Here is a 27,321-nt window from a genome sequence, read left to right on the forward strand (position 1 = left end):
AATTATGTTGACCTCTATGAATCATTTATGAATAATTACACTTTTACATTATTTTATGTATCTATATTTTTTAAATATTTCTTCCGTCCCTCCTCACACATAAAAACCCACTCCAATGGGAAAGCTTGTCACCCTAGCCTTTTCTTGGACTTTGAAATACACCACACATTGACAAGAGAAACATCAGACACATCACATACTCCTTTGCTACCTGATAAAGTACAGCCCAAGAAAACCTTTATCTGGTAATTATGTTGCTAGAAGCTAAAATGACTAAACTGAAGCTACTGTGCTTTACAGCCCCATCCATGAGTCCAGGTAGTGGGCTGCAGTGCTGTGGTTGTGCTGCCCCGCCCTGCCACTCCCAAAGGGGCTTTCTGGCAGCCTGGGGAGATTTCAAAAGTGAGAAAGCCTCCCCGCTACCAAGAAGCCCCGTTGGTCTTAAAAGACTTACACCCTGCAAAAGAGTGACTTAAGTCTCAACTTTCAGCTGCCAGACACCAAATGCCCGGGAGGGACTCCTTCCCCAGCCTGCCCCACTATTCTGGTGGAGACAGCAGGGGCACTGGGACGCTGGCCTGTGTCTGGTGCCACATCTCAATGCCAGAGAGGGCTGTGGAGGCCATGCACTGGTGGTCTTGCCCCTCCACTGGGATAAGTGTCCCGTGTGTTGGCAGATCCCCCCCCCCCCGATGGGGCTCATAGTCACTGGTAAAAACTCACTAGAAAAACAATAGTGCTGGGAAATGTTGAAGACAGTAGGAAAACCCAAAATGACATGGATTAACTCAATGAAGTTAATCAATGAAGTTAACCCAGTGCTCAGTTTACATGACCTGAGCAAGGCTGTTCATAAAAGGATATTTTGGGGAACATTGATTCATACGTCAGAAGCGACTTGATGGTACATAATGCATGTGAACAGGCCTTCCATTCTTGTTCCACATCCCTTTCCCAAGGTGTAAAATCAGACTCTTTGGGGAAGGCCAAGCCTATGAGATGTAGGGGTAGGTCTACTCATGGCTTTTGGCAGAGCCAAGCATAACACGGCACCCATTTTTAAAGTGAGGGGAGACGAGCCCAACTTCCCCTCTACCCCCTTCATCTCCCGGCTGCTCCAGGTCTTGCAGCACCTCAGCTGCAAGGCACAAGGAAGGGAAAGGGGGAAAGGGGCACATCAGGCATTTTAAACCATTAACACTCGTCAACCCCCCAAACTCTTCTCCTTTTGTGAAAGTTTAGAATGCACTCTAAGTTCCCTGCCATAAATCTCGGCTACCAAAAGCCTACCACAGCTACTGTCAACCCACAATCCTTGAAAGAGGATGGCTGGGAAGAAGATCCTGCAGGCTCTCCATTCTTGTCCCCCACCACTTTCTGGGTATAAAACCAGTCTGTTTGGGGAAGGCCCAGCCTATGAGATGAGGGGGCAGGTCTCCTCATTTCCTGTGGCAACATCATACGTAACAAAACTCCCAGTTTATAGTGTGGGGGGGAGAGAAGACTTTGTCCTCCAACACAAATATAGAACTTAGGCTGATTGGCCCCGTGGTAGATCTGGGAATGTACCTGCTGTGGCATTTTTTGCCCTGCTTTTGACTCTTCTCTGCTCCCTGGTTCTTCCTGGGATTTGATGCAGGACTAGTGCATTATGCCCCAACTGTTTCTTCATGAGCCTGGTGCTTCTCCATTTGCACCACGAGCTCCTCCTCAATGTCTTCCACGCATGCACAGACAACCTCCGTTTCCCACGTTCTGATTGGCTAAATCTCCCCCCGTTCCCACTCACATTCACTATTTTACTTTTAAATTACTTAGAACACAAAACAGGTGCTGAGAATCGGTGCCCTGGGCCCCCCGCTGTCTAAAATCCTTGCATGTGCAAGGGAATCGCTGTCCTCCACCCCGGTCTAAAATCCTTGCGTGAGCGAGAGAATCGTCACCCTCCCATTTGCAGCGCCTGCACACGCCGCTTTTCTGTGAAAAAACCCAAGGTTTCTCCCTCTGTTTTTTTTCCACTGCAAGAAGGGGAGGGTGCTGATTCTCACGCCTGTTCATTGGTGGGGTGGGCCAGAGTGGTGAGGCGGGAAAAATGGCCCAGGTTCTGCTGCTGTGGAGTTTTTCATGGCAGCAGAAGCCACAAAGGGGCATTTCAAAAGAACCTTAAATTTGGCAGTTCTGGAAATTCATGCAGCAAAGTCAGTATTGCAGGGTGGTGCCGTGGCAGACACGCTGCAGCACAGGAAGCCATGAAGAACTCCCGGCTGCACCAGACTATTCTCCGTGCTAACAACAGGGCATTTTTACTGTGAAAAATCAGCCTTCGTGAAGCAAGTAGATTACTTCATTCAGTCACATTTTTATCTGTTGCTTTCCAGGGCTCTTGTATCAAGAATATCGGGATAAGTCCACACGTCAGGAGATAGAAACTAGGCGACTGCAGGATTCACAGACAGATACTGAAGAGTGCACAGCTACAGAGGAGACACCATCAGAAAAAGAATCTACAGATATAGTGGAAAACAAGGCAGTTCCCCAGTTTAACGTGCTCAGAAACTCCACTTCCAGGTTTAACTTATGGCAAGATCTTCCAGAAGTCAGAAGCAGTGGTGTTCTGAATATTCTTCAGCCAGATGAGATCAAACTTCAAGAGGTAACAGCTCTTTGCCATGCTAGTGAATGTTGTGACTTAAGTCATTTAATACAAAAAGGCACAATTTAGGAATAAAGTTGAGGTATTATTAAGATACTGTTTTGCAAGGTTTAACTGATTCTCTTTTTTTCCAAAAGAAAGAGTCAAGGGCACATTCTTTCTCTTTTGTCTGTGGCCTCTATGATATAAGATTGTATTAGGAGAAGTACTTTCAACAGGCGATATAGCCATGACTAAAACTGCTAAAGATGTTAAGGAACACTGAAATTATGGAAGAAAATTGCAGAGGAAAGTTAATTCTTTGCACAAGTTCTCATTGTGGAAAATACTGAAGAAATGCCCAGTTCTGAACTATTATTTGGGGGCCATGCATAAGATGAGATGTATGCCATAACTAAGAAATTAAACAGTAACAAGTCACCAAAATGCATGACGTTCACCCAATAGGCCTTTAAAAACTCACGTGTTCAATTGTTGATTCTTTAACTAAAATCAGTAACTTATCATGAGAACTAAATTGAAAGCTAGCCAATATTATATCACTTTTGCATAAGGATCTCAAGGAAGAGGGAACCTGGGAAATTTTAGGTCTGTCAGTTTAACAAGTCCCCAGGTACATTGGTAGAAAGCATTATTAAGGCTAGATACGAAGAATAAAAATCAATATGCTTCTAGAAAAGGAAGGCTTAACCCCCCAACATGTTTGATTTTTAAAAAAATTGTCAGCAAGTTTGTAGGTAGGGAGGATCCCTTAGCCACATTTGGAATGCTGTGTACAATTTTCACCCATTTTAACCCAAAATAAATGTGTTGAGAATTGCAAACTATAGATGATGTGCAAAAAGAGTGAACAGAGATTAAAGCAGTGTCCTGCAATCTGAAGTCAACCAGTGAATTTCGCAGGTTTAGAGCAAACAAAACAAAGTAAATAGTGAAATTTGTTGCTCCAAAATGCAGTGATCTTACCCACTTGTCTGATCTGTTTTAAAGTTTGTGGTTATTTGAATCAGAGAGGTTCCATTTGCTTGATATAGTGGATACAAGATTCTTCTGTTTACCTGATGCTTGGGACAAGCAATAGAAATGGATGATCACTGTAGTGTTCTGTCTGTGAGCTACCTAGAGGCATTTACTGTGAAAGATAGAATGATGGAACAGATAGGCATTTAATCTTTTGTGGCAATTGGTGTGTGTTCTTAACAAGAAAAGAATGGAATACAGTTCTTGGCTCAGAATTTAGTATCCTGAGAGCCTCTGATTTCATGTTCAAGGAAGTTACTCCTGTTGGGTGCTGTGTGGTTTCCGGGCTGTATGGCCGTGTTCTAGCAGCATTCTCTCCTGACGTTTCGCCGGCATCTGTGGCTGGCATCTTCAGAGGATCTGATGTTGGGAAAGCAAGTGGAGTATATGTATCTGTTGGAGTGTCCAGGGTGGGTGGAGAAACCTTGTCTGTGAGTAACAAAGAAGGCAACCAGGTCAATAGTTGAGGGCATCTGAATAGAAGTATGAGTAACAATGAAGACTATAGCATGGGAGTGTCAATGGAGATAGCAAGGTCACTGGTGGGAGCATCTGAATAGAAGTATCCTGGCCTTTGTTTCTTTTGTCTATGGTCATCCTGTGTTTGTGTGGAGCTGGTTAGACACTGTCTTGACTCTAGTATTTTTCAACACTGGCAGCCAAGTTCTGTTCATTTTCATAGTTTCTTCCTTCCTGTTAAAATTGTCCATGTGCTTATGGATTTCAATTGCTTCTCTGTGTAGTCTGGCGTAGTGGCTTTCAGAGTGGTCCAGAATTTCTGTTTTTTCAAATAATATTCTATGTCCAGGTTGGTTTATCATGAAACCACACAGCACCCAAGTGATTCCGGCCGTGAAAGCCTTCGACAATACATTACTCCTGTTGGTTACTCCTGTGATTGCAAAAAATGGCTTATAATTGTCAGCAAATTTAACTTTTTTAGGCACAGAATTTAGACAATCTTGCAGTATGTTTTTTTATGGTGGAGAGGCTATAATGTCTACTCTCATTACTATCAATGTTAATAGCGTTCTTCTATGTATTTCATTGTCCAGCATACTTCAGTGTATTTCATTGTCCGGTGCATCTCATTATTTGAGATGAACGTTGTACTATCATTACATACTTGTCTCTTGATTTTTGTAGGTTTTGTTTACTATCGTTTTACTGATTCCCTACCTCTTTTCATTGTAGAAAGCTTATTTTATGAAGATGCTAACAAATCAGTTGTTTCAGCTCCATACTTTTTATTGGGCTGATTTTTTGAATCTAAAAATACCTAAAATGTATAGGAATCTTGAGAGACCTGCACCTCTAGTACTAGCTTTCATGTTCACAGGAAAGGTTAACCATTTCTGATACACATTTTGCAACAAGATTAGTTTCATTTCCTATTTAGTGATATTCAATCTACAGCCATTTTAGGTCAGAATCTCAGGGTTTTCTAAAGCAGACATTATAGAATTAAGCATGAAAGATCTTTTTTATCCAACCTTCACATCATAAAGAATGTGACCATTTGAATAGCTTTTTTGTCTGATGCTTGTTTATGGCTTATGCTGTTGCTAAGATAATTTTATTATTTAAGGAGTTAAACACCAAAGGATAATGAAGAGAGATGGAAAGAGAAAATGAGAGGCCGGTTATTCTGACACATTAATATGTGCTGAATAATTATAAAAAAATAAGTTTGTTCTTTTTAAAAACAAAGAGTTCAAAGATAGCCAAAACATAGATGGGAGACAGATTAGGGAAGATAGGAAAAAGTGGTATAAAACAAAAGCAATTAACTCCAAGACTCTGAATTTAATTTATCACAAAATACTGTTTCATATATAATCAACAGGAATTTTTTCTCCAGATTACTCAATATTTACATGAGAGAATTCTGTTGAGCACTGATACAAACTGTGTCTCATAAATGATCAGTGTGATAGAATATGCATTCAGATAATCCACAAGGCAATCAAAGGAAGCGCTGAAGTTCTTTTTTCGGAGCAAAAAGTTGCAAATGTCAATTAGTAATGAACAATTTATTTTGTTTAGTAAGGAAGGCCAACTGGGAAAGGATGGCACTTCTGATGAGAAACTCATCAATGCCAGGAAGTGGGAGCACCATTTCAGTAGGGAGAAGGGGAATGGAGAGTCAACATTCGTAGCAAAATCAAAACTCTAGCCGTGCATATATTCAGGATTAGATGGCTGTGGTTCTATTGTATACCTCATAGCAACCAGAGGAGTTATCACGTGTGGTGACATGCAGATTCACATGTGACCTGAAACACAGATGGTCTTACTCTTCTAGCCTTTCCTAAATGGCACCCCTACTGGGGACCAGAGAGACTACTTTGAATTGGATCAATAAAAGCCTGAGCAGCACAGAGCATCACCTTGTGTTCAGTCCTTACCGCTCTAGCACAAGGAGGCGTCTGCACTTTTGTTTTGGCTCTGGGATCTGGCCCTACAGTAGCAGCCACTGGAAGGAGCTTTTTCAGAGAAGAGTGCAGTTGTGATTGTTCCCTTGCCTGCTATTCTAATGCAGGTGACATGTTCCCTCAGCTTTTAATGTTGTTATAGGTAAGCTCTGTATCAAGAATGTTTCACCAAGATTTTAGATGCAAGCAAGATAGAGTTGTCCTCCTGTTCTCTGCTCGTTTTGTACAGGATGCCAAAGTAGCAATACAGCAAAGACCTCTGTTTGCACTTCTATAGGATAAGTATAATTATGTATAACACTATGCTTCAGCAATTCCCAAAACAGTTATAAGAAAAGAATTAGGAAATTTGCCTAGAAAAGGGAATCATATCAGTGTCTTCTTCATTGAATGCAGGACTGCAAGAGGCCACAAGTAAAAAATAACATCCATGTATCCTAAAGCATCAAAACATGGGAAATGTTAAAAAAATAGTGATGGTTACCCTGAAAATACTGGAAAGGCTAGATGCATCTATCTAAACAGGCACCAAAAGAGAGTGAAAGAATGGCATATATAAAGAAAGCAAATAATTGAAGTCTAGTTGGTAAGAGATTGTAATGCAAGACAAAGAAAAAGGAATTACTTATGGCTTGAGTTTGCAATAAATAGGAAAACTACTTTAAAATTGGGTTAATTGAAAATTAAAGTAACTGCACAATATATTGGGCTGAAGTATATTAGACCACCAGGGGTTATAAGAAAAGGGGGAAATAACTAATGCGATAATGATAAAAATGACATTGTTGATGAATAGCTTTAATTGTCTAGACATCTGTGGAGCATCAAGACAGAATAACATGCATCACCAAGTACATTTTTTAGTTATTTGGAAGATAATTTAATGATGCAGAAAATAAAAGAACAATCTAGGGAAGACATGATTCAGATTCTTGTACTGAGCTGATATAGAGGAAATGACCAAGAATGTGATAGTGATGCTGGACTTCTTGTTTCACAGAATTAAGAGAACTTGAAGGCAAGTTTGTCTATTTATTAGGCTTATTATGTTTATACCCTGCCTCGTACTAGCATCTCTAGGCAGCTTACAAAGATTAAACACACAGTAAAAACCACAATAAAACATCATGAATAAAATACAATTAAAATAACAATAAAATCACATTAAAATAACCCCCACCCCCTGAACAGCATCCAGGAGGCTAACCAAATGCCTGGGTGAAGAGGAAGATCTTCACCATGCGCTTAAACACATAAAGGGTAGAAACGTGGCAAATCTCATAGGGTAAACTATTCCACAACCTAAGGGCAATCACGGAAGAAGTCTCCGATGTGCCCCCACCCCCACACCTCAGTGGGGGAGATACCACCCAGAGCGCCTCCATCTGTGATCTCAGTGTCTGTGGATTATATATGGGCACAGGTGCACCTTCAGGTAACCAGGGCCCAAGCCTTGTAGGGCTTTGTAGGTGAACATCAACACCCTGAATTGAGCCCGGGAGCAAACTGGGAGCCAGTACAGTTCCTTAAGGACCAGCACAATGTGCATCCGACCAGATGTACCGGCTAACAATCTAGCTGCCTCATGATGCACCAACTCCAGATTGCAGACCGTCTTCAAAGGCAGTGCCACATAGAGTACATTATAGTAATCCAATCAGGTGGTTACCAATGGATGTAGCACTGTGGCCAGGTCCCCTTTGTTCAAAAATGGGCAAAGCTGGCAAATCAGACAGAGCTACTGAAAGGCCCTCGTGGCCACTGCTATTACTTGAAGCTCAAGGGACAGCAGTGAATCCAGGAGCAGCCTCAGAACTTGCACCTGGTCTTTCTGGGGCATCCAGAACATGGTGCCCTGTGATCATGTGGACTTGGAAGCCCAGAATACAGAGAACCTGTGTTTTGGCTGTATTCAGCCTCAGTTTGTTGGACCTCATCCAGCCCATAACTGCTTCCAGGAGTCTAGCAAATGAAGCACTTTGCTGACTCTGATGAAATAAAAAGATAGAGCAGGATGTCATCTGCACATTGATGACACTCGATTCCATATCCTTTGATGACTTCACCCAGCAGCTTCATATAGATGTTGAACAGTGTAGCAGACAGGACCAAGCCCTGGGGAACCCCTCAAGGGAGCTTCCAGGAGTGCAAGCATGTGTTCCCCAATGCTATCTTCTGAAACTGACCCCAAAGGTAGGAGGAGAAGCACTGTAACGCAGTACCCCTTAACCCCATTCCATGGAGCCAGTCCAGCAAAATATGGTATCTATGGTATCAAAAGCCACTGGGATATCAAGGGGAATCAACAGCATAGTATTGTCTCTCTCCTGATAAAGGTCATCCATCAGGGTGAACAAGGCCATTTTCATGCCATAACATTATCTTTCTTTTAACAGACATAAACATGCTGTTACATTCTTGTTCAGTCTTCACATTGCTTATTTTCAGTCTTATTTCATTACATGCTGATAACACACTGTTTCTATGATGATTTTCTAATCTAGTAGTACTTTCCCATGCTTCAACATTTTAAAGCCCAGAGGAATATCTTGGTAGAATGCACACAGGATATTCCATTGCAATGGTTGTTGGGTTGGAAGGAGAGAAGAAAGTAGGAGAAGGTGAGGATATGGGACTGCCAGGAGGAGAAAAAGAAGAGTGGAATTCTGGGGAAAGTGAGGTGCCCCCTCTACAAGCCATCCCTATTGCAGAACTGGGCCTGACCTGACAGCTGGCATTACACAGTTGGGCCATAGTTTTCCTAGACAGAGGTTGCCAAGAGGAGGGGAGGAGGAAAAGAGGAACTGGGGGAGATAAAGATAGGTTGGCTGGTGGATGGGAAGACCAGAAAAAAGCAGGACAAGGGAGAGACTATGGGGACTTTCAGGAAGGAGAAACATGTCATGGTGTGAGTGAGGAAAATGATATGCCCCCACAAGTCCTTAGGGTGACCCCACTTCTAAGCTATAACATTGTTCAAAGCCTTTTTACTAGGGGCAACCTTGCCAATATGTGTAGACCCAGTGATTCCAATTTCAAATTCCTAAATTAAGGTCAGGAACACTAGATTCTGTCATTGATTTTTACTGACCTGAAATCAGCTGCAGAGTAAGAATCAGTCATGTTGCAATTTGTTAATTTTGTACTATAGTGACAAACTGTATATCCATATAAGAAGACCTGTTTATGATAATCATTACTATCAGGATAATTATCACTTACCACATCAGCATGAATTACTAATTATAATTTGAATTACTAATATAATTTGAAATTTTGAACAAAAGGTGACAGGTTTAGTCAGTGAGTTTATGGGCATTGGTTTGTTGAATGCTTTCTTGAAACGGACAACAACAATAATCGGGAAAGACTGGTTCTGGTGGGTTTCCCGGGCTGTGTGGCCGTGGTCTGGTGGATCTTGTTCCTAACATTTCGCCTGCATCTGTGGCTGACATCTTCAGGGGTGGATCACAGAGGGAAGCCTTTTACACACTGTAATTGGGAAATAATTTTTTTAGGTGTAAGGAATAATTCCTTTTTTTCCTTTGATTATTTTCCCCCTTCAGACTGTTTGCCACCATGCTTAGTTTATTTCTGTGTTTTGTCTGTGTGCTGTGCATTACAGAAAGTTTACTATCCCCACGTTTGTACTTTGTGAATTTAACCCTCATCCTTGATAGCTAAAAACTCACAATAGAGTTGAAGCCTGAATGTTAATCCTCTTTCCTCTATGTATTTGTTTTCTGAGATATTCCTCTTTCATTTATAGAACAATGTTCTCAATCCCTTTCTCTTCTCATTTGTAATTGTCATAGTCAGTGGAATAATTCACATCAAATTATGCAGTGGCATTTTTAACAATTCAGAACAGTAGAATAATGGGGAGATAATGACATTCACATTCCCGTGCCATCGTATCTTCTATAGACTTAGAGAAATAATAATTTAATGTAATGTTTTGAAGACTCAGTACTGCGGAGAAAGTGTGTTGATGTTTTCAATTGTGCAGGCCCTTATCTATCTGTAAACATCCTTTGTTGCATGTATGTAGCAGCTGCAAATAGGAAGCAGTATCCCATTTGAATTGCATATCCATCAAGGCCAATAGGACTAATGAGCATCTGTGTCTACTGCAAGACAAGATTTTCCTGGTTGGATTGGGACAGTGGTTTCCAAAAATGTGCTTATTTCATCCAGATTGCAAAAAAATAGTTGACCAGACTCTCTTTTTCCAGCTAGAGTTAGATATGCCTTTTAGGGAGTGCTAACTTGTTGTGTGTTATGCTCTCAATTTCTTTTGGTCTGTGTGGACTGTCTAGATTAGTTGGTAACAGCAATTATACTAATTATTCATACACTGTTAAAAGTGAACAGTATCTTCACATGCAGTTTTGGGATTCTGCAGGCCATGTTTGAATTGGTCACCTCAGAAGCTTCATACTACAAGAGCCTGAACCTGCTGATATATCATTTCATGGAAAATGAGAAACTGAAAAAGATTCTACATCCCTCAGAGGCCCATATCCTCTTCTCCAATGTCCTGGATGTCATGGCAGTCAGTGAGCGGTAAATCTCTTTAACAATTACTATGAGTGGGAAAGAAAGTCTTCTGTAAGATCAGAACTTCTCCATCTTGTATTTCTTGCGGTCCCTGGAGTCACGTAATGGAAGCCAGTGCTTGTCTTCTGGCTGCCTAGATTGTTTTTTTCCTGCTTTAATTTCATGGAGAATTACACTATTGTCCTTTAGTGTCACACTAAAACAACTCTATAGAAAAGTCCTGTACAGTTTACACAGTCTCTTCTTTTGCACTGGAGCTGCCATATACGAATACCATACAAGCCAGATGGAAAAACAATTTTCAACCATGCTATGGGTGTTATGGTTTTGCTATGCGGAATGGGAAATGGGGGATGAGGTGGTGGGGTTCAGGGTGTAGTGTACCCAACCAAGAATTTGTCTGTTCTACCTTACAATCATACAACCTCACCCCTCTTTTTGATATAACTGAAAGCCTGGAGGGGGAAGCAGCCAGGACTTGAGGGAAGTCCAGATTGAAGATGGTGCCACGGGGGAAATGGAATATTCTGGATATGCAATGATTTTGTGCCACAGAGTCAGAGCAACTCATTATTGGCAACTTGATTTTTTTCAAATTCTGTACCTATTTGTTGTACAGTGGAACCTCGGTAATCGCCGGTAATCCTTCCGGCAGCGCTCAGCGAACTCTGAAACCGGCATAAACCGAGGCTATGCCGTTTGCGCATGCGCTACGCAAACGGCGTAGCAAATTTACACAAAAAAGCATACATTTGTGCAAACAGCGTAGGCAAACACTGAGGTGCCCGGCAACAACCGAGGAAGAAAAACGGCCGGGCGCGACTGACGAATTCCAAAACTAGCGTAAACCGAAGGCGGTGATTACCAAGGTTCCACTGTATCACAAATTTTCGTGGGAACGTATATTGTCTGCCTTTGTCTCATCTCCAAGGAAAGGGGGAGATGAGATATTGTCCCAAATTGATCTTTAATTGATCATATCTGAAAAAGTAGAGTACTGAAATTTCCTCACCAAAGTCCAAACACTTGTAATCCCCGTTAATTTTTTTCATGATCACCCAAGAGGATGCTGGGGATAATTAGGAAAGGAGTTGATAATAAAACTGCAAGGATTGTCATGCCCTTAAATAAAGCAGTGGTGCGACTGCACTTGGAGTACTGTGTTCAGTTCTGGTCGCCGCATCTCAAAAAGGATATCGAAGAGATAGAAAAAGTGCAGAGAAGGGCAACGAGGATGATTGAAGGATTGGAGCACCTTCCTTATGAGGAGAGGCTGCAGCGTTTGGGACTCTTTAGTTTGGAGAGGAGACGTCTGAGGGGGGATATGATTGAAGTCTATAAAATTATGCATGGGGTAGAAAATGTTGACAGAGAGAGATTTTTCTCTCTTTCTCTGTACTAGAATTCAGGGGGCATTCATTGAAAATGCTGGGGAAGAATTAGGACTAATCAAAGGAAACACTTCTTCACGCAACGTGTGATTGGTGTTTGGAATATGCTGCCACAGGAGGTGGTGATGGCCACTAACCTGGATAGCTTTAAAAAGGGTTTGGACAGATTTATGGAGGAGAAGTCACTCTATGGCTACCAATCTTGATCCTCCTTGATCTCAGATTGCAAATGCCTTAGCAGACCAGGTGCTCAGGAGCAGCAGCAGCAGAAGGCCATTGCTTTCACATCCTGCATGTGAGCTCCCAAAGGCACCTGGTGGGCCACTGCGAGTAGCAGAATGCTGGACTAGATGGACTCTGGTCTTATCCAGCAGGCTAGTTCTTATGTTCTTATGTTCTTATCTATAGAAAACATATATCAATGAAATCTCTTCTATTCACAGTGGAAGTAACTTGCTTTGGCTCAGCAGTATAGCTTTGGATAATGTGATAATACATTTCCTGTGTTTTTACTACTCACCATCAGTTAATAAAGCTTCTGTCTTCATAAAATGCATTATGTTTTCAGTTACAATAAATAGCTAAAGAATTACATCACTGCCAATAAGCATTAACAAGAACATAAGTGCTAAGATCTTCAATTTACTCATAAAAAGAAATCAAGCAAAGGTTTAAAAGTGAAGATGCTTTCTGTTAATTTTTATTTTGCTTTTTTGTTTTACTGTATCTATTTTAGACATTAAAAACAATAGGAATTAGAACCAATGAAAATGTCACAAAGAAGTGAGGATTTGGGTTGGTCTTGATGAAAGATATTATACCACTATTCTTGAATTTACTTCTTATGGACTAACATATCTATTTAGAGTTTTTGACTATTTTTGATATCTGTGACTGATGTCTGGGTTTCTCATTTAGTTTCCTTTTGGACCTTGAGAAGCGAGTAGAAGAGAACATAGTGATATCAGACATCTGTGACATTGTCTATCACCATACCGTTAACCATTTCTCGGTGTATGTAACTTATGTCTCCAACCAAACATACCAGGAGAGAGCTTTAGGGGTTCTGTAAATAGGCACCAGTGTGCACATAGGCTAAAACCTATCAACTGGTGAGCAGCTGATAATAAGCATATACCTAACAAGGACAAAATGGTTTAGTACATAGGGATAGCTTACTCTCACTAAAATGTAATATATTTTAGTGCTTATACAAATCCCACACCATGCTAGGAAATGGAGCTGATCATTTCAGACCTTGAAAATTAATGTTGTTTGTCAATGCTGATGTTTCCTTTCAATGTGCAGCCCCCGCCCCCCCGCCCCCCCCCCAAGTAAAAGGGCCTGTTGCTAAGGGATAAAAATCAGTATCCCCTACAGTTCAAGTATGGTTTATTCAGATACAAAATCCCTTAGTTCTCATCTAGAAAGTGAACCCATCTGGAGATATTGGGAAGAAAGTCTGTCTGAGTAGTAGTGAGTATGTAAGGTCAGTCTCATGTATGCATATTATATACAGTATCTATTATATTTATATCCTGCTTGTTTCCCCAAAAGAGCTCACATCCATCCAGACTATCAGTTGCCCTGGAGCAAATGGCTGCTTTGGAGGGTGACCTCTATGGCAATATATCTTGGTGAAGTCCTTCCCTTCCGCAGACTCCACCTTCACGGCTGTTCCCCCAAATCTGCAGGATTTTCCCAACCCAGAATTGGCTGCCCAACAGATAATCCTATAAACTGTGATAATTTGAAAATTCTGGTTTTTTTCCTCTGATATGCATTTCTTATAAACAGGAAGTTTCCCATATTAATGCTTTTGTTAAGAATCCAAAACTGTGAATGTTGTTGAAGTCCAAACAAAAACATTATGAGCTCCTTTTCTATAGCACTAAATTCACACTAGCAGTAGCACTGACAGATCTCTACTTCCTTCCCATTCCAGACAAGTTTTTCATCCTGTCATTTTTGGCTAAGCCTAGCTAAATCACTTTATGGAAGGCTTTGTTCTTATGACTATACGTACTTTACCTTACCACAATAATCTAACTGTGTAAAGATGTATAATTATGCCTCTCTGACTCATCTACTTGGACACATTCCATTCACGCATACCCACACACACAGCATATGTTGCTATGTCTGTGTGTGCTACGCATGTAAAACCATTATTCTGACTTGCACATTAAAAGCCTATTTTTTCATTCCCTAGTACTATAAATAGACTCCAGCTTTAAACTAAAATTCACTTAGTGTTAATAAATATTTTTTCACAATTCTCAAAGAGAAAGCAATGCCAAATGCTATGTCTGAGGTACATAGTATTGTGGTGAGAACCAAATGTATCACATCAGCTACTTACACAGGTTTAAACCACAAGGAAATAACTACTATTAAAAAACCCTTCTTTTCTATTTGTCTCTGTTGTCAGTCAGGACAAGCCAGCATTCCGGGAGGTGATCTCACAGTTGGAACTAGATCCCAAATGCAAAGGCCTGCCTTTTTCGTCCTTCTTGATTTTGCCATTTCAAAGGATCACTTAATTCAAGAGTTGCTGGTACAGATTTTATAATCATTTAGCTAGATGGGCAGTCCTCTGAATGTGAATTTAGGCTAGCTTAAGACCAATATGACATTGTCCCTGGATCTGACCCAGGGATGCTACTGCCATTTTAGAGCTAAATGTGGACAATTTAAAAATGCCTTGAGGGCCCGATCCAGATCAGGCCCACAGCACAGGAACAGGAAACTAGGCATCGTTGTATGCCTCCCCCTCCCCTCCAAATGTCTTTTCATGTATTCAATTGGAAGGAAAGGGAGGGAAAAGCTTTTCCTTTGGGGGAGAACAAATCATTGGAGACAAACAATGAATATCTTAAAGTGGGGAGTATGTGACAATGTTAACCTCAAACTGAACCTATTAAATAGAACGCTGCATTTATTTTAATGGGGTTGGTTTTAACAATATAGAGCCATTATTTAATGTTTATTTATATTCAATACTGTGGATTTTACTGTGCTCTGTATCTATTGTTTGTTCACCGCCCTGAGCCCCTCGGGGGAGGGTGGTTTATAAATACAACAATAAATAAATAAATAAACAAACAAACAAACCTGTTCCTTGGCATTCTCAACCTACCCTTTTGTAATGATTCTTAATAACTGTGAATTAAGAACTTTCTGGATTGTGACCTGGTGAATGACCATCAGCCCTCTAAAATCCTTGAACCTATTCTTAGCTTTTACAACAGAAACTGCTCGAAAACATTTATAGTATCAAGTAGGTACGAGCACTGATACAACACTTTCTGCTTCTTATTCAGAATATTCTGAAGAAAGTGGAAGAAAAGTCGGAACGAGAAATCACAGCCCTTGAAGCACATAAGGAATTGGAAACAGTAAGTTTGGGCCACATAAAATTTGTAAGAATATTGATGATTTTCATATGCTATTCGAGTGTAATTCCATTAACCCTAACTAAATAAAACTAGGAAAATAGTTGAGCTATTACTACTATACAGTTATTCTCTCCCATTTAGAGCATATTGTTTCAGCAATTGACTGAAGAGATGTTGCTGAGTTGAAAATTGAATGTGTGCATTTGCAATCTCTGGAGTGAGAGCACTTTGAGGAAAAATACCTGAGTGCAAAAGCTTTTGTCAGACACTTGAAGGTGATGGAATCCATAGAGAGCAATAGTTTAATTATCTACCATCAGAAGGAGACTGTTAGCAGGTCACATTTCAGCCACGGGTGCAAACTGATTTTCCTGATTTAAAACTGCCTGGGTCATAAGACGCCTATAATGAGAGCATCTGCTCATTTTGGGTTCCATTTCTTGGAGTGCTCTGAGCACGCACAATGGAGTAAGTAATATCTGCTTATCTCCTGTGTGCTGGCTGCCCAGTTGTATATTTTAGCTAGGCTAAATCACTTGTTATTAGAGATGGATATAGCCTGTTTCCTGTCTACGGAAGTTTTGGTGGACAGTCATTTTCTTTCTGGATCAAGGAATGAGGGTTAAAGCAAAATGGAGGAGGAAGTGGGCTGGGCTTTTCTGTACCTGAAAGGCTGTGTTCCCAATCAAATAAAGGGAAGATAAAAGGATGCCTTTGAGTTTCAGAACTACAGAACTAGATAAATGGCTGGTTGCAGTAGTCTTTGATATCAGAATCAGAACAGATTCCTTTTATGCAGCAGCTTGTTGTATGCATGCTGGGGAAGTGTCGCAGTTGGTAATCCTCATGCAGGTGGCTACTTAATAGGCCAGAGTCTGTTGTCTAAATGCTTTATTGGAATCCTAGCTTATTTTATTGAAGTGTTACTATGTCTCATTTAAAGTTTGGATTTTTTGTAAAATGAATCAGAAAAATTATGATATACTTCAGACTCAGTAAAACAAAGACCTAGCATCTCCTGGTAACACAAATGTTAGCTCAGCTCCTGCCATCTTTCTTGTTACTGGGGCCTTTTTGTGCTTTTGGCCTGGGAGCCTGGGAAAGAGTGTTATTGTCAGAAATGTTATCTGCTTTTGGAATGTGTATGTCTGGGTGACCTCCTCCTGGCCTCTTCCCGTTTGTCCTCCCTCCTCCTCCCACCACTTCTCCAGAGTAGTGGCCTGAGCAGTGTCTTGCGGGAGGGAAGGAGAGATTAGGGTCTCGCATATTTCAGCTGGGGACATATCTGCTGCTTGTAAGGGCCTGACCAGTTCAGACCATAGAGCTATCAGCTATTCTTATGCTTGTCATCAATAAAACAATAATTCTACTTTTAGATACTGATTCCGGTCTTTTAGCAAGTCTGGGGCTGTGACACTTTCTTTCTCTTGATTTCTCCTAGGTGGTGAAAGCATGCAATGAAGGTGTTAGGAAGATGAGCCGTACAGAACAGATGATCAGCATCCAGAAGAAGCTGGAATTTAAGATCAAGGTATAAGTATGATCATACTGACATCCATTATAGTGGGAAATTATGTAACAGGCTCTTCCCAAAATTGCCTTATTAAAATAACTAATACTTCAAATCTGTGCAGAGTTACTCCAGTCTAAATCTATCAAATTCAGTGGGTTTGGGCAGAAGAAATTCTGCTTAAGATTTCTTTGTGAATTGGGCTCCAGCCTGTCTTCTTTTCCTTTCTGTTATTTTAGCTGATAAGATTGTAGAACTTGGGGGTAGGACTGTTTTAGACTTCAAATCATTTTTGTACAGTACATAGTTAATTTTAGGCACAATAAATATTGTCATATCAAACATGAAACTTAAGCACAACAGGGCTCACAGAATATGCCTTTCCTGACTCCTCTTGCTGTAGCTTTACTGCCCCCCCCCCCCCCAAGCTGTCCCTGAAAGCTTCCAGGGACCTTAATACCTTATGGTGTCATGCACAATAAGAGGGAATAGGAAATTGGAAGAAGACACACACACCAGAAGTGTCTTTCTGATGGCATAAAACAGCTATTGGATATAAACCATTATTAGAATTCCTGTCATGGGTTTTGAAATGTGTGTCATATACTGCACTGATGATTGCAAACACCAATGGTCTCTCTTTAGTACTGATTTCAGACTAATTAACATAAGGTGCTGGTTGCAGTTGCCATTAAACTCTGATTATTGTTTTATCTCCTTCATTAGTCTGTTCCTATCATCTCTCACTCACGTTGGCTGCTAAAGCAGGGGGAACTACAGCAGATGAATGGGCCCAAAACATCACGTACCCTCCGGACAAAGAAACTCTTCAGAGAAATGTACTTGTTCCTCTTCAATGATTTGCTAGTGCTCTGCAGGCAAATTACTGGGTGAGTTTGAAAAAGAAAACAAGTATGCATCTTAATCGGTGAGTTCAGGCTGAAAAATACTGTAATGTATATATAAAGAATCCCATAATTGGCTAGGCATCAATGAGATCAGATAAATGGCACCAGAGGAAAAAGTTAAAACTCTGCACTGCGGCTTCAGTCAAAATCGGGACATCCTGTGGCCAGTACTTAGCAATAAAAGCACACTGGAGAAAGCCCTTTTGTATAGACTTTCCAGAATCTTGCTGGGTTTGACCTAAATGCTTCTACCTTCAAAGGCTCTGAATACATAAAAGAATTCTGCTTCTTTGTCCCACTTTTCAAGTCATACCCCAACTCTACCACTTTCTTTTCTGTTACAGCGACAAATACCAGGTGTTTGATTCTGCTCCCCGAGGGCTTCTTCGGGTGGAGGAGCTGGAAGACCAGGGGCAGAGTCTGGCCAATGTCTTTATCCTCAGGCTGCTGGAAAATGCAGATGACCGTGAAGTCAGCTATATGCTAAAAGCATCATCCCAGTGAGTATAGCATGCCCTTTCCTTAAATGTTTCCTTGCTGTGTGTCCTAACAGCTGTAATGGAGAAGGGATGAAAGTTCTCTGAAGACAGCTCTGTAGGTATAGTTTTCTGATTCAAAGTGAATGTTCACAACAGCATCTGGTAAGGTCATCCTTTGGGTATGCTTACATATTAATTTCTGCCTAGCTTTACCCCCCTCCCCCATGGTAATTAGAAGTTTAGTCATATAAACAAGCACACAAACAGACATTGGGAACAGATTTCATGTCAATCATGAATTGTCTCTTGAAATGTTGTAGTTACTTCATGCAGATCAAGGAAAAATCAACCAGACTTCTTCCCTTCAATGCAGTAGTGGGCAGGGGTGGAACAAGGGAGAACTGTGCCTGGGGCAGCACACACTCTGTGCCCCTGCCGTGGCACCGCCTGCCCCGCAACGCCCCCGCAACCCCCCCGCCCTGGCGTGCGGCCAGGGCATCACTCCCCCCTGCTCCATTTTTCTGTACCTAGCATCAGAGGCGTATGGCCTATAGGGACATGGGGTCATCCATGTCCCCGGGTGCAGGCCTTTTGGTCACGTGGGGGTGGGCGCTGGGCACCAGGCCCTGGGGACAGCAGGAGCCAGCCTGCAGAGAGATGGTGGGTGGGACTCAGTCTGAACCCCGCCCCCCCTGTGCCCTGCCCCTAAGTGCAGGGGCGGGGAGCACCTGGAGGAGGTGTTTCCCCGGGGCACAATTTCCCCTCGATACACTTCTGCCTAGCATGTCTCAACCTAGGTGATTAATGTGGTTTCTTCCATAGCTCAGTCTGTTCTGCCTTTACTTAAAGTCCTCTCATGTGCTGGCTTGCTTTAAGGATTGCTTGTTTGTGCACCATAAATAGTCTCCTGTGACAATTTGATTTTTTTCTTCCTCCCTACCACTGACAACGGAAGACCATTTCTGTTCAGAGGCTTTCTTGTGTGTTCAGTGAACTAATGTTGTAGCCATGTAAATAGCACATTTACACCACCTAGTGGTAACTTGAAAGAATTGCCAGCAACTTCAGCACAATATAATTAATATTAAATTAAGATGGCATTCAATGTAGGAAAGCAAACACACGATTAAATAAATGTCCAAACCATAGCTGAGATACAGTCCATGAAAACTGCCTGTAAATAAGTAAGCAATCAAGTCTGCCACATTTTCCCATAGTTTCCTAGGGCTTTCACCTACTAATGTGCAAGTTTGGATTCCATGAACAGAGTGAATTCACTTAACTGCTCTTTTATCTCCTCCTCCTCCTGAAAATTCCTACTGCCTCTTGCCAACCCCCAAATTCACTTAAGGAACAGAATGTGGGGGCCTGGGGGGGGGGCTGGAAGAAGGTGGGGGAGTTGGGAGAAAACCACAAATAGGCTGAATTCCCACTGAAAATTTAATCTAGATACAACCAGGTTTCAAAAGAATCGGCACCTTTTCATCCAGATTCCAACTTTCTCATTGCAGCAAGTTCCTAGTGAAGACATCTAGACCTGCCCCTTGTGGGGCGGGGGGGAGGTGCCTGCTGTCAGGGGTGCAATTATTAAGCTAACAGCACCAAAATTTCAGGTTTGGTGAAGTTTGGTTCATGGGGGCCAAAGTTATGGATCCTCAAATTTGTAGCCCCCATCTCCTATTAGCTCCCATTGGAAACAATGAGGAATGGGGGCACCCCCTTTGGGAGTCCATAGCTTTGGACCCCTTGGACCAAACTTAACAAAACCTGGGTGGTCTCAGTAGGAGACTCTCCTGATGGTACCACCCAGGTTTGGTGAAGTTTGGTTCATGGGGACCAAAGTTACGGACCCTCAAATGTGTAGCCCCCATCTCCTATTAGCTCCCATTGGAGTGTTTTTTCCAAAAAGGTGCATATACAAGCAGGTCCAGGAAAATCCGGTGATAAGGTGGGGCGGGGGGGGGCACCGGAAACTAGACTGATCTGTGTTCCACAGTTCGGCTATGAGGATATCTTGAGAAAACCTGGATATTTCGGGTGGCTATCCCAGGATTAATCGCCAGCGGGAATTCGCCCATATACTCTTGTACAAGCTCAGTTTAGAGAAGAGCTTGTGTACAAGAAACAGAGGGGTTTTTTTTCTGACTTCCACATTAGCTGTAATCCATGTGGCACATCCCACCCAAGGGCCTCCCCAGGTGGGAATATCACCCAGGTGAGAAATATGAAGAAGATATTCTGTGAATTATTTCTGTTCGCAGTTTATTGGATTTTTGTCATTTTATAGAGGATTTTGTCATTTTATAGAGATAACCTCTATCACAGCTATTCAAGTATTCCTAAAACTGTAGCGCAGTAATTTTTTTTTAAAAAATAGCAGTAACTACCACCAACATACTTGTAGGTTAAAATGTCTGTTGTAGGAACTATTAGTCTGCAAACCTGCAATTAACATTTTACATTCTGCGATCTACTAAATAACAAGTCAGTTCTGCTCTTTGATGGTGCCATCTAAGTATGCTAGGTTTGCAGTATCAATACCTGCCAGCCATATGGGGAGTGAGCCAATCCCTATATTGATCACATTACTCCAAATAATAATGACAGCACAAGTAGCATTGCTCAAATAAATCCAAGCCCAGAGCATCACCGAGCTTACTGTTTTGTGTCTCTTTCCCACTGACAGTTACAGCACATGTTTTCTATGCTAATTCATGCCTGGAATAGTGTAATATGATGACATCTGGGGTGTGCCAAATTATCTCTGCTGCTAATGTTCTAATAAGTACATTGAGTAAGGTTTGTCCTCAGTATTATAGTCTGATAGCCGTTTTAACAGAGACTTTCTTTAGTTATGTGAGTTAATATTTAGATGTGAGAAGTGGGGCCCCATAACAGAATTTCCTGGAGAGGGAGGATGCAGGGCAAACAGGATTTCCCTCCCACCCCTCACCCTCCTACACTTTGGCAGAGTCTCCCCAGAGCTGGCTGTGGTTCAGCCAGTCTTCAGCCAGGAAGTGCCCCACTCCAACCAACACACAGCAGCCACAGCTGTCCACCAGCCCATATGACGAGTTTGCAGGTGTGTTTAAGTTTGCTCCTGTCTTTTGGCACTGAGCTATTTTGGGGGCTTGTCTGTAACTCAGGAGATTAACGGAAAGGAGCTTGTAAGCCACCCTGAGTCTCCTTGCAGGAGAAAAAGGTGGGGAAATACATCCAGACTCCTCTTCTTCTACTGTCCTCTGCACAGTCTTCATGTCCAGGTTATTATTGCAGAAAAGAATACATCCCTGGATCTGGGGAAAAGTCTGCCTTCCATTTGTATGTTGCTCAAAATTCTTCCAAGCTCCAACCCATACTTTGGAGCAACAGCTATCCCTTTAGCCGTTCCACAGCTTTCTGGGTTTTTGGAACCACAGATTAAAGCTATGATTAGTATCTAATGTCAAGCGTGCTATAAAACAGAACAGCCATGCTTTGGAAAAGTTTGTGTTTTATTCTCCTTTTTATCAGTCAGGTGGGCACACTTTTTAAAGGGAAGGGTGAAGATTTCTTGAAGTGTGAACACACAAGGAGTAATAGAAAGAGGAGGAAGGCAAGAAAGGGAGTGGCTGCAGCAGGTTCTTGCAGAAATGGATACCTGCAAGGAAGCGGAATTATAAAAGAGTGAGGCAATAGGATGTCTCCCTCTTGCTCTCTTCCCCTCTTTCCTCTGTAAAAAGGTTGAATTCTCTCCATGTTGGGTTGCTATAAATTTGCCACAAACACCTTACTCTCTTATCTGATGCATCAACAGTCTAATCATTTTGGCAGATGCATCAGAAGGCACAAGCACCAGCACCTGTGAAGTTCACTTGCTCAATGCACAGAAATGCACATAGAGGGTAAAAGCAGCCTGGGACAAAGAAAATACTTAGGGGAATTTTTAAAAAATGAAATAAGTCTGTCTTTATGCTGTCATCATTGAAGATAAGAGACTCATGAGTCCTCTGATTTTGACATTTGGGAGAGTGTGGCATCAGCAAAAAATAAAAATTGGAATGGTAGACTCATCTTGTGAAAAGATTTTTAAGAGCTGCTCTGCTGCTATGCCACTGCATCACATTGTCAATATTTTTTTATTCTGTTTGTTGAGCCTGCCTCAGTATTCTTTGGTGCCTTGATAAGGGGTTTTGTCAAAAGTTAAATAACGGGCTCCTTTCACCTTCTGGAGAGTAATATTGTAGGGCTGAGCAATCATGCTTTAAATCACCCCACACTACCATACCAAGCAGCTGGTCCCTGAGAAAATGTTGGAAATCTGGTTAGAGTATGTTCAGCCTGCCTCAGTAAGTTAAGAAGGTGAGGGGGGTCCATCACACTAGAAATCATGGTATCTGCAGTTACATTCTGCATGTTGATACAATCTGCATATTGATATAATTATCAATAGATAATTGATACACTTGTCCTCTCTCTTTCTCCTCCCTCTCACCCCATGCAGAAGTGAGATGAAGCGTTGGATGATCTTGCTGGCTCCAAATCGACGAACCAAGTTTGTTTCCTTTACTTCCAGACTTATGGGTAAGGAGGTGAAGGGAAAAGGGGTGGATGGTGAGAAGCTACCATGAGGCCTTATCCAAACACCATGTCACTTCTCTTTGTTTGCTGGTGTCTAGCAGCGTCAGCTCAAGGATGCAAAAGCATGTCAGATAGTATTTTACTCAGCTAGCATTGCTGTTTGAGACTGAATTTAACATTTAGGTTTTCAATTGTCCTCCGAAGCTCAGCTATTTCAGTCCATCTCATCTATCCATAAAGGATGGTTCAGAAAAAAATACCAATTTTTCTTTGTCTCTCCCATCCGACTTAAGTAACATTGTCAACCAATTTCAAGCTTTGGGTCAGGCTTTCCAGAATTGCTGCTTAGTTTGCCTGCTCCCCAGTCATCCCTATCCCACGATTGGCAGGGGCTGATGGGATTTGTAGTCCATGAACATCTGGAGAGCTGCAGGTTGCAGACCCCTGCACTAGGTCCATCATTCCATATTTTTATATTCATCTGTATGTATTCTTCTATGAGATCTTAGCTCATTTCCTGAGCTTTATGATGTCTCTATGGACATGCCTGCCCCATAGCTAACCTCTGCAAGCTCTTGAGTGAAAGTTGTCTCAGATTATCAGTCATATGTGCACAAGTGGGAGGCTGTGTGCTTAGAGACAACCACACTGACTTCCAACAACAAGCACAATTTTGTTCTACTGCCCTGCCTGTAGCAAACATGTGTTCTGTACAGTCACCCCATGAATAAATATTTAGAAAGCTTCTGGGATGAATAAGCCAACAGAACTGAAGTGACTTTCCTAACAAGGGTGCTTGCAACAAGGCTTTAACAAAAAGGAACTTGGAGAGACTTTGTTTATGTGAATAGCCAGTCCTACCACTAACAGGAGCCTGCATTTGCTGAAAGGATCCAGCCTGATGAAGGCTGAAATCCTAGGCATATTTACCATGGAGTGAGTCCCATCGTATTCTACCACTGAGTGCATTTATGTTCCTTTTACCCTTCTGTACCTCTGCAAGTTACTACCATGTCCCTTTGTAGCTACAGACATCCCATCAACAGAAGTTTGTCAAGGCATATGTTGCAGATCAGATCACATGCTATGAGGGCTATTTGAGGCTCTTGGTGAGAGTGGCAATAGACCTGGTTGCATGGGAATAATGTGTGTGTGTGTGTTTTGATAGACTTGGGGCCTCATCCTCACCTAACATTTCCTTAGGCCAGGGGTAGGGAACCTGCGGCTCTCCAGATGTTCAGGAACTACAATTCCCATCAGCCCCTACCAGCATGGCCAATTGGCCATGCTGACAGAGGCTGATGGGAATTGCAGTTCCTGAACATCTGGAGAGCCGCAGGTTCCCTACCCCTGCCTTAGGCCCTGCTTATTTTATTTCATTCACAAAGCATTGGCCTCTGCGTTAACTTTTCTCCCCCTTTGGCAGATTGCCCCCAAATACAGTGTGTCCATCCTTATGTGGCTCAGCAGCCAGATGAGCTGTCCCTGGAACTGGCTGATGTATTGAACATCCTGGAAAAGACAGATGATGGTAAGTACTGGTGTTTTTGAAGCCCCTTCAGTTGTATTTTATCCTTGGCAAATTAGATATGGAACAGAAGGGTACGTCCTGCATTTAACTTAGATGAGCTGGAACACGGGGCTTTTTGAGCAGGGTGACATAGAGAAGTATTGTTCAGTGACCTTCAGTTAGTGGGTTTTGGCCTTTTAGTTAGGTTACTTAAGGCAAATATTCAGGCATGTGCTTTTTTATTTTTTCCATACTCCATCTACCAAAAAATTAATTTCAAGGCACACTAGTCCCAGTGAAGTGGAATACACCTCCCTGCATTGTGATAGCTTGTTTACATTTTTTTAAAAAGCAGCAGCAGCCAGCCCAATAAATGAAAGAAAAATGCAATTTAGGCTACTTGTGCTGTTTAAAAAATGACTTTTTGGTACTAATGACTTGCATCACTATATGCCTCCCCCTCCCCTATGCAGGTTGGATATTTGGGGAGCGTTTGCATGATCAAGAAAGAGGCTGGTTCCCCAGTTCCATGGGTGAGGAAATCCTGAATCCCAAGATACGATCTCAGAACCTGAAGGAGTGTTTCCGAGTGCACAAGACGGATGACAGCCAGCGAAGAAAGATGAGCAGCAGAAACAAACAATGATTATTGTGCACAGGTTTCTGTTCTGCTTTAGAAGCAGTTTATGGCAGAGGCTGAGGCAACAAGGATTCATTAACTGGGAGGAAATACTTGTATTTCCTCTCACCTACAAGCCAGCAGGCTTCTTTGGACGCTTGAGACCATGTGAATGATACCTTTGAAGAAGAGGCATGGCTGTCCTGCATCTGTGCAGATCTAGGAGCAGTCTTCAAATTTATTTCCAAGTATCCTGCTAACTGTACACATTTCTTGACTGCATGGTAAGAAAACCGTGGACTCTGAATTACTGGAAAATACAACTGTGTCCAGGCCCACAAGCTTGATTCTTCAACAATGGAACCACAAGATGCAGCATTTGATTTTTTATTAATTGTAGAGATGCAATTGGTAAGTTCAGGAGCTCAGTGTCTTTGAAAGTATACAAATTTGTGGCGTCTACATTGGAATCAATATTCAGGAAGCTCCTCCTTGTGAAACAAGTTTGGACTGCAGGTACATGGGCAGACCTCTCTCCTGTAACTGCATCAGTGGGAGAAAGCCTCCCCATGAATACCCAATTTGCAGAAGGCAGTGTCAAAGCAGGAAAACTATCTTGCTTCAGAGTCAGAGAATCAGCAGCAGAAGGAAGACTGGAAATTCAAGACGTAACCCTTAGGAGTTTTCAGCCTCATTTCTCATTGTTTGGCTCAGTCTGGATATGCTGCTACTCAGTCCTGGCCTAGAAAATTGTTTCTTGTAGGAATCATCCATCTCTTGTGTGTGGAATTACTGACTGCCTTTGAGTATCAAAAATAAAGTACATGCACACCCCTGCACCCCAAACAGTACATGAATATACCAACATGTTGAGAGACAGAGTCAGTGCAGATAGTATATATTGCCCTGAGCCAAATGCACCACTGAATTATATAGTTTAAGAAGTGTATGGTTCCCCATAAATAGATTTTACTTCTAGAGTCCTGTTGCAAATGCTTAGGAATTTTTCACACTGGAAAACAAGGACAGTGAAGGCATACATGGCATTGTAACAGATGTTACGCCTGGAGAGTCTTCTGTGGCCTGCAAAAGTCTGTATAACCTATTGCCTTTCCCTGATGTATATATAGACTCTGATCACAGTATTTTAAAGAACATTTCTGACATAGTTCTGAACAACGTGCATCTGTCACTACAAGAGGATTACACTCAGATGATGGACCAATGCTTATGCAGAGAGGAACCGCGCTAGGTGAAAAGAGGGTTGAGGCAGAGGATGACACACTTTTTGTACCAATGTCTGCAAACGATGTACTAAAGCAATAGGAAAACCTCCTGAGTATTGGCTATACACTCTGAGCTAAACAGCTATGCGCATGAACTCCATGTATAGCACTTTCAAGTTGGTGTATATAGGAAAATCTTCAAAAGCCAAGAGGAACAAGAAAGCATTTCTTCCTTTAGGAGCTTCTGAAAGAAAGAACAGAACTTTACTAAAGGCAAATGCAACAGTGAGATCAACAGAAGATTGTAAAGCACTTTGCATATTAAAGTGTTACATAAATAACCGACAATAAGGAATGATTCTTTACCGGCTCTATTCCAATGAGCTGTTAATTTAAATGCCCATCTGCAGTGTAAAAAAGGTAACTGAGGGCTTGTGTACTTTGCAGTTCTAATATGACCATCAGTTTACATATGAAATAGCCATACCACAGGTCACCCAGTAGTTCTGCTGGTTCTACGCTAGCTGACAGTAACTCTTTCGGGTTTCAAGCAGCCTCTCTTCGCTTTCTGTCAGAGATCCCTTGAGTTGGAGATGAACTTAAGATCTGCATACAACATCTTTGGATCTGATTTTAATAGGTAGACTGGCTTTAATCCAAAATTAGACCATTGAAGCAGTTTTTATCACTATACATCTAACAAATGTGCTACTTCAATTGAAGAAAATCCCTTGCCTACACATTGCCTTGATAAAGGAATAATTAAGCATCTGGTGCATAATTTTTTTCTAGGCATGTAAGGGAAAAACAGGTTGTAAAGAATAGTGCATTTTAGTCCACATAAAATAGCCAAATACAGATTGAACTTGGATGTCCACACATTTTTGAACCATGTTAAATTTGATCAGGAACACTTTTTTTAAAAAAATTATTGTATCATTTGAATTTTACAGTTTATGGTAATTTCCTTCTTCATACATTTTCAAACAATACTTTCCCCCCCTTTTCTCCCTCCTCCCATTTCTTCTTCTTCATAGTTTTGTCACACAAAC

General features: G+C 41.7%; 1 protein-coding gene across 1 annotated transcript in view; it reads left to right on the forward strand.

Annotated features, from left to right (window-relative positions):
* The window catches only part of NGEF (neuronal guanine nucleotide exchange factor), a 49,462-nt gene extending 22,431 nt beyond the window's left edge, over nucleotides 1–27,031 (forward strand). The window contains 11 exon segments of the mRNA XM_048506370.1: nucleotides 2,379–2,653; nucleotides 10,514–10,674; nucleotides 12,978–13,127; nucleotides 14,491–14,609; nucleotides 15,351–15,457; nucleotides 16,899–16,988; nucleotides 17,694–17,857; nucleotides 18,220–18,375; nucleotides 22,838–22,917; nucleotides 24,341–24,445; nucleotides 24,898–27,031. Of these exon segments, the coding sequence (XP_048362327.1) occupies nucleotides 2,379–2,653; nucleotides 10,514–10,674; nucleotides 12,978–13,127; nucleotides 14,491–14,609; nucleotides 15,351–15,457; nucleotides 16,899–16,988; nucleotides 17,694–17,857; nucleotides 18,220–18,375; nucleotides 22,838–22,917; nucleotides 24,341–24,445; nucleotides 24,898–25,070 (1,580 nt within the window). The 3' untranslated portion in view covers nucleotides 25,071–27,031.
* The last annotated feature ends 290 nt before the right edge of the window (nucleotides 27,032–27,321 follow it).

Source organism: Sphaerodactylus townsendi, linkage group LG08 (genome assembly GCF_021028975.2).
Source record: "Sphaerodactylus townsendi isolate TG3544 linkage group LG08, MPM_Stown_v2.3, whole genome shotgun sequence".
Classification (NCBI taxonomy): domain Eukaryota; kingdom Metazoa; phylum Chordata; class Lepidosauria; order Squamata; family Sphaerodactylidae; genus Sphaerodactylus; species Sphaerodactylus townsendi.